Source organism: Panthera tigris, chromosome A2, assembly GCF_018350195.1.
Source record: "Panthera tigris isolate Pti1 chromosome A2, P.tigris_Pti1_mat1.1, whole genome shotgun sequence".
NCBI lineage: Eukaryota > Metazoa > Chordata > Mammalia > Carnivora > Felidae > Panthera > Panthera tigris.
Window position 1 is genome coordinate 33,488,854 of NC_056661.1, and position 16,306 is coordinate 33,505,159.

Below are 16,306 nucleotides of genomic sequence, written 5' to 3' on the forward strand. Positions count from 1 at the left end.
CCTTTTTAAGGTTGATTTGTAGTACCTTCTAACATATGGGTAGTAACTTTTTATTAGGGCCATTGATTCATTCATTCTTCAGATGGTTATTGAGTGCCTCATGTGCTGGTGCTGGGAACTTACTGGTAAACGGAACAGGTCTGAACCTTACAGTCTGGTGGGATCAACAGACATCACATCAAAGGTCAGATGCTCAACTATAGAACTAAAACTGTGATCAGCATGTGCAAACAAGAGGGTCTAAACCTAGACTGGGAGATAGGGGAGCATGTGTACACAGTCCTAGACATGAGGAGGGTCAGGTGACATGGAGGAAAAGAGAATCAGATGACATGGAGAAAAAGAGAGAGCAAGGGGGCAGGAAGGTGCCAAGCAATGGGCAGCAGTGGGCAGTGGTGGTAGAGCCAAGGGGGAGTTGGGGACCAGAACTTCCAGAGTTGTAGGCTGTGTGGTGATTTCGTTCTTCATCCTAAGGGCTCTTGGAAAGGTTGGGAGACTTACAGGCTGGAGAGTGGCAAGATGAGATTGAAATTTGCATTTCACAGAGATGCTGCTGCCAGGAGTGTAGACAGCCCAGGAGCTCAGCAGGGAGGAGGAGTGGTGGGGAAGAGAACTGGTATCCCAGGAGGGTGAAGTCAGCAGTGGCTCCTTTGTTGTGGAGAAACCCGAGGAGGGGTGTTCTCTAGGAGAGCCATGTACATGGTGTGACTGGTTCCTCCTAGCTGTGGTATAGTCCTGCGGTCAGTGATGATTCTGCTTAGTTAAATTAGACAGGTGGTTTGGTTTTGTCCCATAGTTGAGCAGCAGTGACATTTTTCTGGTATTGTGCCGGCCTCCGTTTGAGAAATAAAGGTTTTATAGCATGTGATCTTGAATTTTTTTCAACTCTCAGTGTAATTTCCAAGCGCTCATTAGATACTTCTTCTCTACAGCCTGTCACACTTTATTAAGTTAGAGGCCTATTTTATGTTAAGTTCTCAATACATTGGTATGTTGTAGTGAGGCTTACTAGTTATATGGGTTGTGTTCTGTATATTTGGATTTTGTCAGGTTCTTTTTTCTTTCAGTGTTTTTATTTATTTGATAGAGTGTGCACACATGAGCGTAAGCAGGGGAGGGGCAGAGAGAATCCCACACGGGCTCTGCTCTGTCAGCACGAAGCCCGACACAGGGCTTGATGCCATGAATGCTGTGACATCATGACTGAGCCACACAGGTGCCCCGAATTTTGTCTAGTTCTTAACTTGAGGTTTTCAGTGTCAGCTACCACAGATCTTGAAACTAATCGTTTGCCTGATAACCTTTTTGATAAATGATCATAAATAAAACAATTTCTCTGACTAAAGAATGAAAGAATTTAATAGAGTTCTTTATATTCAACTGATATTGGCATGGGCATTTTGTACATAATTTTTTTTTTTTAGTTTTATTTATTTTTGAGAGAGACAGAGACAGTGTGAGTGGAGGAGGGGTAGAGAGAAAGAATCCCAAACAGGCTCTGTGCTGATAGCACAGAGCCTGATAGGAGGCTTGAACTTGTGAAACCGTGAGATCATGACCTGAGCTGAAACCAAGAGTTGGATGCCTAACCGGCTGATTCACCCAGGCACCCCTTGTACATAATTATGTACAAAACAGTATTAATGTAAAATTATAAGCACTCCCTAAAGTTTTTATTTAAATTTTAAATCTGTTGCTGTGTGGCTAAATACATAGGTATTTTTATTCTTTTTTTCTATTCTCTGTTAGCTGTTTTGTGTTTTTTCAGTCTCATGAATTTAAATGACATTTGACTTATAGAAGTTTGAAATCTCCAGAAGCAATTAGTAACTTTTGATTCATGTTTTACTAGCTAAACAGATTGAATCTGGTTATTTTATTCTCTGAAGATAAGAATTCTGATGAAAGAAGCATTAGAGGATCAATGCATGCAAAGTAGCCAAATAGATTAAAAGACTAATTAACTTACTGATTAAAACTTAGCAGTAGATGGCAAGCATCTCTCCGAACCCTCTCCTAGGATTAAAGAGAAAATCAGAATGAAGTAGAGAATGTTTTTAAAGAATCTAGTCTGAGCAGACATTCCCACCAGGATTTTCGTTTTCCTTGTGTTTTAAGAAAATGAAGAACATGCAAAATATTTTATTTATGTACTGAATCTTAAAAAACCCTTTAAAAATAATTGAGAAGAATGTTGGAAGAGATTGGCTCCTTTTTTTACTGGCCTACATTACTTATGAACATACTCCTATGACTTAGAAAAGGCCACCTTTATTTCCAGAAAGAAAGCCCAGCTTTTTGTCATTCTTTTACTGCCTCTTGTGGTTTTCTTCTGGCACATCTGTGTAATGTTTTAGTGACCTCATTTTAGGTCATTTGCAGAGTAGACCTTCATGGTCTACGAGGTTCAGTCATGTTTCTCAGGCTGATCATATAGTACAGTATTAATGTTTATGGTAATGTGCTTATCTATTTCTCTTAAAATAATTTTTAATAATTTACCTATGCTAGTTAATGACTGGATTTCTCATGAGAGTAATTTCATTTTTGCAGTGAACTCTTTATTGGTTTTATGGTGAGTGGTAAGTAGAGCAGACAGTGTTTATTATGTACTGAGCTTTGTACCATCTGAGCATTTCGTATACCCAAAGGATGGAAAAACTCATCATTTTGAATTTTGCCTGTGTGTTTGAATAATACTGATTTTTCTTTTTCTGAATCTTAGTTTTTAATGTATAGTTTTTTTAAAAGTATATTTCTACCTTCTGATAGGTAATATATCCATGTGGTTCAAAATCTGGAGGATAAGAAAAGTTAATGATTCGTTTTAAAAATTACTATGTAGCAACCGTATTGAAAGTCTTTTTTTTCCTCGTAATTCTTCTGTCTGCCCTTGGGAAACAGGTTTCGATTCACATTTTTAAAAAATGTTTGTTTATTTTGAGACAAAGAGTGTGAGTGGGGCAGGGACGGGGGGGGGGGGGCGGAGAGAATCCTAAGCAGGCTCTGTACCATCAGTGCATAGCTCGACGTGGGGCTCGACCCCATGACCCTGGGATCAGGACCTGAGCCAAAATCAAGCATCGGACGCTTCACCAACTGAGACACCCAGATGCCCCTGATTCACATTTTTAAATGATGCCCTAAGACTTTGTGTATTGACCTTTGACTCTATACTTGAGTTGATATTTTTACCTAAAATTGTTTTCCTGAATTTCTTTTTGCTTTGACTAAGTTGTAACCAGTTAAAAAAAAAAAAAATTCTACATATACTCCACTGTAATCATTACGTGAAAACTTAGTTTTTAAAGTGCACCTTTCTAAAGCAACATGATGTCTCTTGGGAGATGACTAGTTGGGACCTGGTTTTAATATTCTCTAGGAATTTAGCTCCCCCTGCCCTGCTTTTATTTACTTAATTAAAAAATTATCAAGGAATTTTTAAATATAAAGGAGAGAGAATACTACAGGAATCCTTAGATGTATGAATCTTAAAATAACAGATCTAGATTCCCAAAGACCATTACCTATTTATTTATTAGACAGCGAGAGCGAGCGAGCAGGGTAGAGGGGCAGACAGGGAGAGAAAAAGAAAAGCAGGCTCTCCACGCTTAGTGCATAGCCCGATGCAGGGCTTGATCCCATCCTGAGCCTAAATCAAGAGTCCAATGCTCAACCGACTGAGCCACCCAGGCACCTCCCCATTACCTATTTTAAAATGACAGTCTCCCCCAAAAAGTCTTACTTCGGTTTTACTACTCATTTATTAAAAAGGCAAAAATATAAATTTGGTCTGATATGGAAAGATGAGCAAGATAAATTAAGTGATAAAAGTAAGGTGTGGTGCACTGCATTTTGTATATACCTTTTTCAAAAAAAAGGAAAATACATATTCGTGTTTGCTTGTATATACCTAAAGTAACTTCAGAAGGATCCAATAAGCAAACAGCAGAAGTGGGTATCTGAGTTATTAGACAAGGGAAGGAGGCTTTGGACTCTTAACCTTTCTGAGATTGTTTGCTTGTTTACTTTTTGAACCGTGTGAAAGTATTAAAAATGAATTTAAATTTGATTTTAAAAATAAAAAATTATTGAAAAATTACAAGTTAAGAATATAGCACAATAATCATTATTTCCCCAGGAAAATTTATAAATTCTGGTAGAAGGTCTTTTGTTTGACTATACCAAATAAGTTGTGGATCAATAGGTATGAAAAATGTGCTTTAAAGATTACCTTTTTCTTATCCCTACCCCCCAAATGGCAGGGTAACCTTTGATTGTAACCTTATTTTCCTTTCTCTCTCTCTCTCTCTCTTTTTTTAAAGGCTGGTGGGATAGCAGGTGTCTCTGTTGACTTGATATTATACCCTCTGGATACCATTAAAACCAGGCTGCAGAGTCCACAAGGATTTAATAAGGCTGGTGGTTTTCGTGGAATATATGCTGGCGTTCCCTCTGCTGCTATTGGATCTTTTCCTAATGGTAAAATTTATGTTGATATTCTTGTCCGTGCTAGAAAGCCAACATAATGAGGTTTATTTTCCGGATGGTATGTGGTGTCACCCCGTGTAGAATCGCTCATGTGTTGTAGCTTATCTTCTGAATTTGTTTTCTATTCATTAACCCATTGCTTTCGAATCGCTAGTGTGAGATCCTGTTCCACTCTACTTGTAATAGAAGTACAATGGTTTTTAAATGGTTTTTCCTGTTAAAATCCCCAGTTAGAAGCTTGAAAATGTTACTCTAATATTGGTTGTCATACCGTAGAGTAGTGGTTCTCAACCTTGCCTGCGTATTGGAATCTCTTGGGAAGCTTTAAAAAATACTGATGCCTATGTCACCCCGGTAAATTTAATTGGTCTGGGTTTTGCCTGGGTATCAGGAGGTTTAGTAGCTTCCTAGGTGATTCCAATGTGAAGCTGAGTTTAATAACTACTGCCTTGGAGATTCTTTTGGAGCAGGTGAACCTAAGAGGCCTTAAACCTTTTCTGTCTTAACTAAATTCCGCTTGTATGATGCAACCATTTCCCACTAACCTTCTCCTGGATACTCCCCTTCAAATGTCTTTGCTTTTGTTGTAGCTTTGGAGTCACATTATGTGATTTATGGCCTTATTTTGTAATCAATATAATCTGTTTTGTTTAATCCACTTGTTAGTATACTTACTATTTTAATTGTTGACTGATGGTTTCAGTGGTACTCAAGCAAACCAAGCAAACAAAACCTTCCCCCATCCCCCAATCCCCGGTTATAGAACCTCAGCTTTAGGAGATTCCTAACCTCTGGAGTCTGGTTTCTTTTTTCTCAGGATAATTCATGAGCAATTCTTTCCTGGTAACCTGGAATTTAAATGTCCATCTGTGTTCATCTGGAGCACAGTATTCACATAAAGATTGGTAGTGCAGAGAGAAATTACTGTTTTGGTCCTTTGGTTTCTTCCCCCAGCAGCCCGTAGAACAGCCAACTGTTTTTGAGGTTATCCTTGAATTTTATTTGTCTTACTACTTTTAGTAATTGACTGCAGCAAGTCATTAGCACCCACTCCCTGCCAAGTCCAGTTCTATATGTGGAAGAGAGACAGTGGTTCCTAAATTTGCCACAGTACAATCACCCAATCACCTGAAGACATTAAAAAAGTACGGACGCTGGTGTCTCACTTCCAGAGATGTGATTTCATTGGGCTCAGGTGTGGCCTTGGCAGTGATGCTTAAAGTCTGTTTTTATAGTATCCGTGGTTTTGCTTTCAATGGTTCATTTACCTGTAGTGAACCGTGCTCCAGAAGTAGATGATCGTCCTCCTGATGCATCATCAGAAGGTCATTAGTAGTGTAATGCTATGTCACAGTGTGTACGCCATTCATCTTACTTGATCTCATCGTGTAGGCATTTTTATCATGTTACATTATCACAAGAAGAGAGGTGAGTACAATATAGGTATTTTTTTAAAAGTTTATTTATTTTAAGAGGGAGCACACGCAGGCGAGGGACAGAGAGTGAGAATCCCAAGCAGCCTCCATGCCGCGAGCCAGTGCCCAAAGTGGGGCTCAAACCCACAAACCGCGAGATCATGACCTGAGCCAAAATCAAGAGTCAGCCACTCAACCGACTGAGCCACCCAAATGCCCCCAGTATAGGTATTTTTGAGAGAGAGCCCACATTCACATAACTTTTATTACAGCGTATTGTTATAGTTGTTCTATTTTATTGTATTGTCTATTGTATTATTATTGTGCATTATTGTTATCATCGCTTACCGTGCCTAATTAATGAGTTACACCTTAGCACAGATAGGTATGTACAGGAAAAAAATGTATATAGGGTCTGGTACTATCCATCATTTCAGGCACACACTGGGGGGCTTGGAAGAAATTCCCTGTGGATAGGGAGGACTGTAATATTCTGCAGGGGTCAGGAGTTGGGGATGAAGAGAACTGAGGGTTGAAAGAAGAGGCAGAAGACCCCTCTTCAGGATCTTTACTTTTATTTAGAGGGGAACTTAGGGGACACGCCTGGGTGGCTCAGTTGGTTTAGCGTCCAACTCTTGATTTTGGCTCTGGCCATGATCTCATGGTTCATGAGTTGGAGCTTTGAGTTGGGCTCTGTGCTGGGCCTGGAGCCTCCTTCTGCCCCTCTCCCCTTTGTTCGTTCTCATTTTCTCTCTCTCTCTCTCTTTCAAAAAAAAAAAAAAATTAAAAGGGAACACAAAACCATAGGTTTTTGTTTTTAATTTTTTTTTTAACGTTTATTTATTTATTTATTTTTTTAAATTTTTTTTTTCAACGTTTTTTATTTATTTTTGGGACAGAGAGAGACAGAGCGTGAACGGGGGAGGGGCAGAGAGAGAGGGAGACACAGAATCGGAAACAGGCTCCAGGCTCCGAGCCATCAGCCCAGAGCCTGACGCGGGGCTTGAACTCACCGCGAGATCGTGACCTGGCTGAAGTCGGACGCTTAACCGACTGCGCCACCCAGGCGCCCCTAACGTTTATTTATTTTTGAGACAGAGAGAGACAGAGCATGAACAGGGGAGGAGCAGAGAGAGAGGGAAACACAGAATCCGAAACAGGCTCCAGGATCTGAGCTGTCAGCACAGAGCCCGACGCGGGGCTCGAACTCACCGACCAAGAGATCATTACCTGAGCCGAAGTCAGACGCTTAACTGACCAAGCCACCCAGGCACCCCGGTTTTTGTTTTTAAAGAGCTAGCAGACTCTGTAGGTATTAGCCCAACCCCTGTTCTTTGTTGTAACTTGCCCATAGCCTCACTTGGACCTTGTGACATCATTTGCAATTAGTGGGGCTTTCTTGGGTGTCACACAGGAGAGTTTTGGGATTTACATTTCTTTTTTGGATTTACATTTCTTTTTTTTTTTTTTTTAATTTTTTAACATTTATTTATTACTGAGAGACAGAGAGAACACAGAGCGTTAGCAGGGGAGGGATAGAGAGAGGGGAGACACAGAATCTGAAGCAGGCTCCAGGCTGTGAGCTGTCAGCACAGAGCCTGATGTGGGGCTCGAACTCATGAACTGTGAGATCATGACCTGAGCCGAAGTCGGTCACCCAACCAACTGAGCCACCCAGGTGCCCCTTGGATTTACATTTCTAAAGAATTTTGTCTATCACAAAAGTTAGCGATACAGTCTGACTAGGTTGAGGTGGTTAACCAGGTAAACTTAGAAACTTGTGGCACTTTGTCCTTTGCCTGGAGGTGAAAGGAGAAGGGGGGTGGAGGGTGAAATGTGTAGCAGGTGCAACTTACAGCTGAATGCGGTTGCAGATATTCTAGCTGTACGTGTAGTGTGCTAAAGTAGGAAAAGCCTTATTGAGAACCACTGTGGGAATAGGGACCTAGGTTAATTATATAGAACTGTTTGCATTGGGACAGTGTGCCTCCTCATTTGGCCTCGTGTTTATTTGTTAGCAGCCTGAGGAGAGTTTAAAAGCCTGTTGATTTTAACTGTGGAGAACTGGTTTTCATTATCAAGCTCTTTTTTTTGAGTGTTTTAGACTTGAATGTGATTGTGTTCAGATGTCCTTCAGAAGATGAATTTGTCATTCATTTATCTTTCAGGCCTTATCTTCTATGGAAGTGATAGACATCTTTTGATTAACAGTACATGGCAGGTTTTAAAGCCCTTTTATATAGCTAAGATTAGTTCCTGGTGATAGGTAGCTTTTTTGAGATTTTGATTTGCAGTTGGAATTAAATAGTTGATTGTTTCCTTGATGTAAAGGTGAGTTGATGTAGTAAAAGGTAGCCATGGTTATTTTGAGTGAACAGAAATAAAACTTACCAAATAGATGTTTTATTTAATGTGTATGTTTCCAATCTTAACCTGTCTATAAATCAATGTAGCTCATTATTTTATTACTGTACGTAAAGATACTTTGGATCACAGAAATTCGTATCTCATTCTAGAAAGCTTACTAAAAAAATGTCAAGTGACTTGATACAAAATGGTGAATGCTGGGTTAGCTGTCAGGCTCCCTCAGGGCTGGGATCATGTCTTGTACATTTTCATAAGTCCGGGATTGGCTTTATAACATGGGCTCAGTAGATTCTGTAAGAGTGGGGCAGGAAGGAAGAATACATGTTAAATTATTATCTTTATTTGTTACCTCATAATTTAATAATTAGAGTTTAATTTTTTTTTGAGAAACTTATTTCTTAACAGTTTGAATATATATTTAAACTTTGTGAAAGACTGGCTTGTTTTAAATTTCAGCTGCTGCTTTTTTTATCACCTATGAATATGTGAAATGGTTTTTACATACTGATTCATCTTCATATTTGATGCCCGTGAAGCATATGTTGGCTGCCTCTGCTGGAGAACTGGTAAGTAACAAGTTATGCATATAAAATACTTAAGGAATGCAAACCGTGCTTATATCTTTGATACCGATAATACTTCATTTCATTTTTAAAAGACAGTTCATTTTTAAGTTATGAAAGTCATAAACTCCAATAAATGTAAATGGATTAAACATGATAGTTAAAACATAGAGTCTAGGTCGGAGGAAAGAAAAATCCAGTGATGTGCTGTTTTCTTTTTCTTCTTTTTTTTTTTTTAATTTTTTTTTTTTAACGTTTATTTATTTTTGAGACAGAGAGAGACAGAGCATGAACAGGGGAGGGGCAGAGAGAGGGAGACACAGAATCTGAAACAGGCTCCAGGCTCTGAGCTGCCAGCACAGAGCCTGACGTGGGGCTCGAGCTCACAGACCATGAGATCATGACCTGAGCCGAAGTCGGACGCTTAACCGACCAAGCCACCCAGGCACCCCTGGTGATGTGCTGTTTTCAAAAGACATGCCTAAAATGTAATTGCACAAAGAATAAAATTAAAGAGATGGAAGAAGATATCCGTGGAAATTGTGGTGGCTTTGTGTTGTGTCAACATAAATGAGCTGGAACTCCATTTCTTAGAACTCCCTTTCCAGGATGGGTCCAGGTTAGGCTGGCTACGAGAGAAACTTGTACAACAATCATAAGGTGGACGTGAAGCAACAGTTGTGTCGGTGCTCAGAAGGTTGGTGTTAGAGTCAGGCACTGTTGCAGTTTATGAACCTCCTCTCTGGTCTCCAGCCTCTCCAGTTCCTACTGGATCTTCTCTGTCAGCTTCTCTAGATTCTGAGTCAGATGTGTTGTCTCTGCGGTGAAGGATGCCAGCTTATACTGCAGGTAACCTGTATCATGAAGGTTGATGAGAAACCAGTGTGGCGGTTTATCCTTGCTCTTCCCCATTTCACACCATTTCATCCCCCCCATTGCCTGCTCTCTGATTTCTTTCCTAACGCTGGATGTGGAAGCAACAATTCTATGTAACCTGCTTAATCAACTCCCATAAATACTGTTCACACCTTTAATAACTCTTTATCCTTTTTTTTTTTTTTAAGTTTATTTTGAGAGAGTGAGAGTGCAAGCTGGGGAGGGGCAGAGAGAGAGGGAAAGAGAGAATCTGAAGCAAGTTTTGTGCTATTGGCACAGAGCCCATCGTGGGGCTTCATCCCACTAACTGTGAGATCATGACCTGACCCAAAATCAAGAGTTGAATACTTAACTGACTAAGCCACCTAGGCACCCCAATAACTCTTCATTTTTATCATTTATAGTGGTTCTACTTCTCTGATCAACTCTGATACAGAAATACAAACTGAAAAAGAGCTGATAGAATAATGTCAATATCAGGCAAAAAAGACTGAAAGTAAAAAAACAAAGAGACCGTTGTACAGTGATACAGTGAACAATTATCTTGGGAGATGTAATAAACCTGGACCTGGCGTAAATAATATAGTCTCAAAATAAAGCAGAGATGGGCAGAATTATAAGGAGAAATAAATAGAACCATAATCTTTAAAAATTTAGTTTAACTTTTTTCTTTTCATAAGTGTACTCTCTAATGCCCATCACCTCTTTCACTCATTCCCCCTACCCGCCAGACATATAATCTTTGTTGGAGATACTAACTTCTATTTGTAAAAGTCTTAAGACTAGGCAGACATGAACGTTTATTGAGACCATAGAAGATTTAAAAATGAAAATGGCAAGATTGGGCTAATGGATATATATTGAGCTCTGCAACCGAGACTTAAAGATTTTTCAGGTCTTTTTTTTTTTTTTTAATTTTTTTTAATGTTTTTTATTTCTGAGAGAGAGGGAGAGACAGAGCATGAGCAGAGAAGGGGCAGAGAGATAGGGAGGCACAGAATCCGAAGCAGGCTTCAGGCTCTGAGCTGTCAGTACAGAGCCTGACGTGGGGCTCTAACCCATGAACTGTGAGATCATGACCTGAGCTGAAATCAGATGCCCAACCTATTGAGCCACCCAGGCACCCCTATTCAGGTTTTTTTTTTTAAGCATACTTGAAACGTTAATAAAAATGTATGACCCAGTAGTACAACAATGCAAATTTCAACGAGTAGTAAAGAGGCAATGTCATACAGATCATTTGGTATCTGATGGAGTAAAATTGGAAAGCAGTGACAAGATAGGCAGTCCGTCTCTACCATGTGTTTTAAACAATTATTTGTCTCTTGTAAATAATTCATTACCAAAGTGAAATCATGATGTAGGTGATAAACTATGTGTAATTAAAAAAGAATACAGATATTTTTTCCACCCAAACTAACACAGAGAAAGTTACAATACCAAAAAAAGTTCCCCACTGCCCTCACCCACTCAGCTTTCTTCCAGCCCCTCCTACTCAGTACTAACAGACATCCTGTAATAAAATATTTTCGTGTATCCATCCAGAAGTTGTCTGTTCTTTACTGTTGTTATTTTCAAATTACATGGTCTGGTGTTTATGTAGTCTTACTAAACCCAGAACTTTGTTACGGGCAGGGCACGTTAACAAGAACGGACGACAAAGTGAAGAGAAGGGTCTTAGTATATAAGCCTGTTATCATTTCATCCATTTATATGATTTTTCTGTTTAGAAAAGTAGTGGTATATGTTTACATGAGGAAATTTGAAAAGTGAATCAGGCTTCATAAGATTTACATTAAATATGTGATACATTGTGGTTTTGTATTCTATGCAGTATTTTTTTTTTTTAGAAAAGTTGGATGAGAATCTATAAACTATTTTGGAATCTAATTTTTTACTTGAAAATACAGTGAATGGGGAAAGCAGAGATCATGATAGAAAAGTAAAAGTACAGATTAACTTTAAGAAGACAATTAAAAATAACAGATTTATTGTAATGTAATTCACAACCTATATAACTCATTTGGAGGTATAATCAAAGGTTTTTTTTTTTAGTATGTTCAGAGTTGTGCAACCATCACCATGGGCAATTTTAGGACATTGTCATCTCTTCAGAAAGAAAGATCATACCTGTTAGCAGTTACTCCTTGTTCCTTCAACCTTCCCACCATGAATCTACTTTTTGTCTTTATAGATTTTCCTATGCTGGACATTTTGTATAAATGGAAGCCTCAACATGTGGTCTTTTATGACTGGCTTCTTTGGCTTAGCATGATATTTTCAAGGTTTTATCCATGTTGTAGCATTGTCAGGGCTTCATTCCTTTAATTGCCAAGTAATATTCTGTGTGGCTTGAATATTTGCGTTATTTTATGGACATTTAGGTTGTTTGCACTTTGGGGCTGTTATGCTAATGTTCCTTTCATGAACATTTTTGTGCAAGTCTTTTTGTTGATGTATGTGTTCATTTCTCTTGGATGTACACGTAGGAGTGGAATTATTGGTCAAAGTGGCTGTGCAATTTTACATTCCCAGTAGCAGTGCATAAGGGTTCTAGTTTCTGCACATTCTTACCACAACTTGATATCTGTCTTATAAATTAATAGTCCACAAATAGATGTTTGGTGGCATCTTACTGTGATTTTGATTTATATTTCTCTGATAACTAATGATTTTGAGCATCTTTTCATGTACTTAGGAATTATTTGCTTATCTTTGGAGACCTATCTATTCAGATCCTTTGTTCTTTAATTGGGTTGTCTTGTTACTGAGTTGTGGAAATTCTTTATTCTAGATACAAGTCCATTATGAGGCCTATGATTTGTAAAATTTTTCACCATATTGTGCTTTGTCTTTCCATTTTCTTAGTAACTTGCCATTTTCTTCACTTTGAAGCATAAATTTAAAATTTTTTATTTTACTTGTTTTATCTTACTTAATGCTTATGGTTTGGTGTTACATCTTTGAAACCATTGCCTGATTTGAGATCATGAAGATTTATACCTGTGCTTTCTTTTCAGAATTTTAGTTTTAACTCTTACTTTTAGGTCTTTGATCCATTTTGAGTAATTTTGTATCTGCTGTGAGGTAGTCAAACTTCAGAATTTTGCATGTGGATATCCAGTTGACCCAGCCCCATTTGTTAAAAGACTATTCTCCATCCATTAAAGGGCTTTGGCACCCTTGTCAAAACATAATAGATTGTAAATGTGAGGGTTTGTAGATTGTCAGTTCTGTTCTGTTGATCTCTGTATCTGTTCTTGTGCTGGTATCACACAGACTTGATTAAGTGTAGCTTTGTGGTAAGTTTTGAAATCAGTAACTACAAGTCTTCCAACTTAGTTTTTTGTCAAGATTGTTTTGCCTATTCTGCGTCTCTTGCATTTTCACATGAAGTTTAGGATCAACTGCTCAACTTCTGGAAAAAAGGCAACTTAGATTTTGACTCTGCAAATCAATTTGGAGACTGTTGCTATCTTAAAAATATTAAACTTTGTGATCTATAAATATGTGATGTCTTTCCATTTATTTAGGTCTTATTTTCTTTCAACAGTGTCTTACAGTTTCAGAGTATAAGTTTTGCGCCTGTCTTGGTAATTTATTCTTTTTAAAAAAATTTTTTTTTGTTTTATTTATTTTGGAGGGAGGGAGAGAGAGAGAGAAAGAGAGAGAGAGAACAAGTGGGGGAGGAGCAGAGAGAGAGGGAGACACAAAATCTGAAGCAGGCTCCAGGCTCTGAGCTATCAGCACAGAGTCTGACATGGGGCTCGAACTCGTGAACCACAAGATTGTGACCTGAGCCGGAGTTGGATGCTTAACTGACTGAGCCACCCAGGTGCCCCGTTTTTTCTTAAGTAATTTATTCTTTTTGATGTTATTCTAAATGGAAATTTTTAAAAATTTCATTTTCAGTTAGTTCATTGCTAATTATAGAAATACATTCATTTTCATATATTGATCTTGTATTGTGCAACTTTATGGAACTCAATCAGTTCTAAAGTGGTTTAGTGGATCCCTTAGGATTTTCTGTACATAAAATCTGTACACTCTATTTGTATGTGCAAATAGAGGTTGTTCTATGTCTTTCTTTTCTATTTCATTTTCTTGCCTTAATTGACCTGGCTTGAAGCTTTAGTACAGTGTAGAATAGGAGTGACAAGAGTGGACATCCTTATCTTTTTTCTGAACTCAGGAAGAAAGTTAGTGTGCCACTATTAACTATGACGTTAACTGTAAGGTTTTCATAAATGTTCTTGATCAAGTTGAAGAAGTTGCCTTCTATTCCTAGTTTGTTGGATGAAGGTTTTTTAATTTTTGAAGGGCTAAATTTTGTCCGTGATTCTGTTCATCCATTGAGGTAATCGTAAGGTTTTTGTTTTTTATTTTGCTGATATGGTATATTACATTAACTGGTTTTCAGACATTTTCAGATCACTCTTGCATTACTGGGATAAACCTCATTTGATCATGGTATATAATACTTTTTATTTAGTGCTAGGTTTGTTTACTAGTATTTTGTTGAGGACTCTGTTCATAAGAGATACAAGTCTGTAGTTAACTTTTTTTGTGCCTTTCTGGTTTTGGTATCAAGATAAAACTGGTCTCATAGAACGAGTTGGGAAGTATTAGGACAATTTAAAAGAAAGTTATTTGTAAGGGAATGTAGTCAAAATAATTACATCATTTTAGTTGATGAAAACATACCAGATTATATCTGGGAAATCCAAGAGAAAAGGAATTATGGGGGAGATAGTCTATTTTATAGAAAAGCAAGTGTCACTCTGTGTGATAATTTGAATTGTTGAGGTTATGATATTTGATAGGGACAAAGATGATCTTTGGTCTTCTTTGGTATTTTTGCATCTTAAAAATTTATTTTGTATATCTGGGATATATGAAACTATACTTTTCCATTTCTATAAAATGAATTTCTTTAAAAAAATTTTATTTTAGTATAGTTAACATACAGTGTCATATTAGTTTCAGGTGTACAGTATAGTGATTCAACAATTGTATATATTACTCTGTGCTCATCATCCATGTCACTTATGCCACCCCCACCCCCACCCAGCTGCCCTCTGGTAACTGTCCATTTGTACTCTGTAGTTAGGAGTCTGTTTTTTGGTTTGTCTCTCTGTGGTTTTTGTTTGTTTGCTTATTTTTTTTTTTTAATTTTGTTCATGTCTGTTGTTTCTTAAATTCTACATGTGAATAAAATCGTATGGTATTTGTTTTTCTCTGACTGGCTTAATTCACTTAGCATTACAGTCTTTAGGTCCATCCAGGTTGTTGCAAATGGCAAGATCTGACATCACTGAATTTCTTGATGTGAGAAATCTGTTGTATGGTTCCTTGAAGAGAATGTTGAAATTAGCCTAAGAAACACTAAATTCACTAAAGTTGATTTTATAAAACTTGCTTTGATATTGTTTTAAAAATGATTTTGCAGGACCCAAGTCCCAAGTTAACTCTGGAATTTTTTAAAAGAAAAATTGCCTTCATGATTTACTGAAGTTAGAAAAGTGATGAGACTAGCAGTGTATTATTTTCTCAGTAGGAAGCAACACAAAGTAGTAACTCCTTTATGAGCTGCAGACCCCTTTAGGGCTCTAATGAAACCTGTGAACGTCTCTCCAGGAAATGAACATGAGGACATTTTGCATAGAATTTCTGGGCATTTTTGTTCCCTCTGCTCTTACCCAAAGTAAGAATTCCGGTGCTTGAATTGTACTGGAAAATTAGTTTAAACTGCAATTTAAAACCAATTTATATTTCATTTAAAAACAAAAAAAATTTAAGCTGTTACCCAAGGTTCATATTGTTTTTTGTGATTATATTCTGGCTTTAGAACCTCTTTACATGCAGTAATTTTTGAGTATATATACTAAAGAATAACAAGTTGTGTGTGAGAGTTTTATTGTCTCAGGTTGTGAGAGTTTGTTCTTACGACAGCCCTTGCCTCACATTATTTTAGAATTGTGTATTGCTTTAACCTTAAATATTCTCATAAACTCAGTATTTGGTTTATATTTTATATTTTATAGTATGTTGTTGAGAACAAGCAGCAAAAAGAACTTGGCCACACAGGGATCTCTTGCCTGAAAGCTAATTTGCCATGTCGAAGGACAGACTCTTAAGTTTAAGACTCTTAAACTTAGCAGGAATATGTAAAGTAATACGTAATTAGGGCAAATGATAGTTGCTAGATTAATCATGTTAATGGCATATCTTTTCATGTCTAAAAAATACTTCATATTTTAATACACTCTATAACTGACATTTAAAAAATATTGGAGCCTTTGTTGTTGTATTCCATGGGAACTCTTGCACGTGGGAGGTGCAAGAGTTAGGAATGTTAGTTAGGAAACAAGTGTCCATAACACAGGAGATAAACAATTCTGGGACAGTCATACCTTTATTGTGTCTCTTAGGATTTCCATGGTCCCATAAGTGTCAGGTGTCTTTTTATATTTCTTGTGATGCTTGGAGAACTTTGGAAGGAGAATTGATCAGTAGTGGGTATAGAGATTGACCTCACAGGTGAAACATAGCTTGATGTTGACCTTTGATTGATTTTAAATTTGGTTACAGTTT

At 37.6% G+C, this 16,306-nt stretch overlaps 1 protein-coding gene across 1 annotated transcript in view; it reads left to right on the forward strand.

Annotated features, from left to right (window-relative positions):
- SLC25A26 (solute carrier family 25 member 26) overlaps positions 1–16,306 on the forward strand; it is a 137,810-nt gene that overhangs the window by 10,340 nt on the left and 111,164 nt on the right. Inside the window, 2 exon segments of the mRNA XM_007096339.3 lie at positions 4,326–4,482; positions 8,730–8,839. Coding sequence (XP_007096401.2) covers positions 4,326–4,482; positions 8,730–8,839 — 267 coding nt within the window.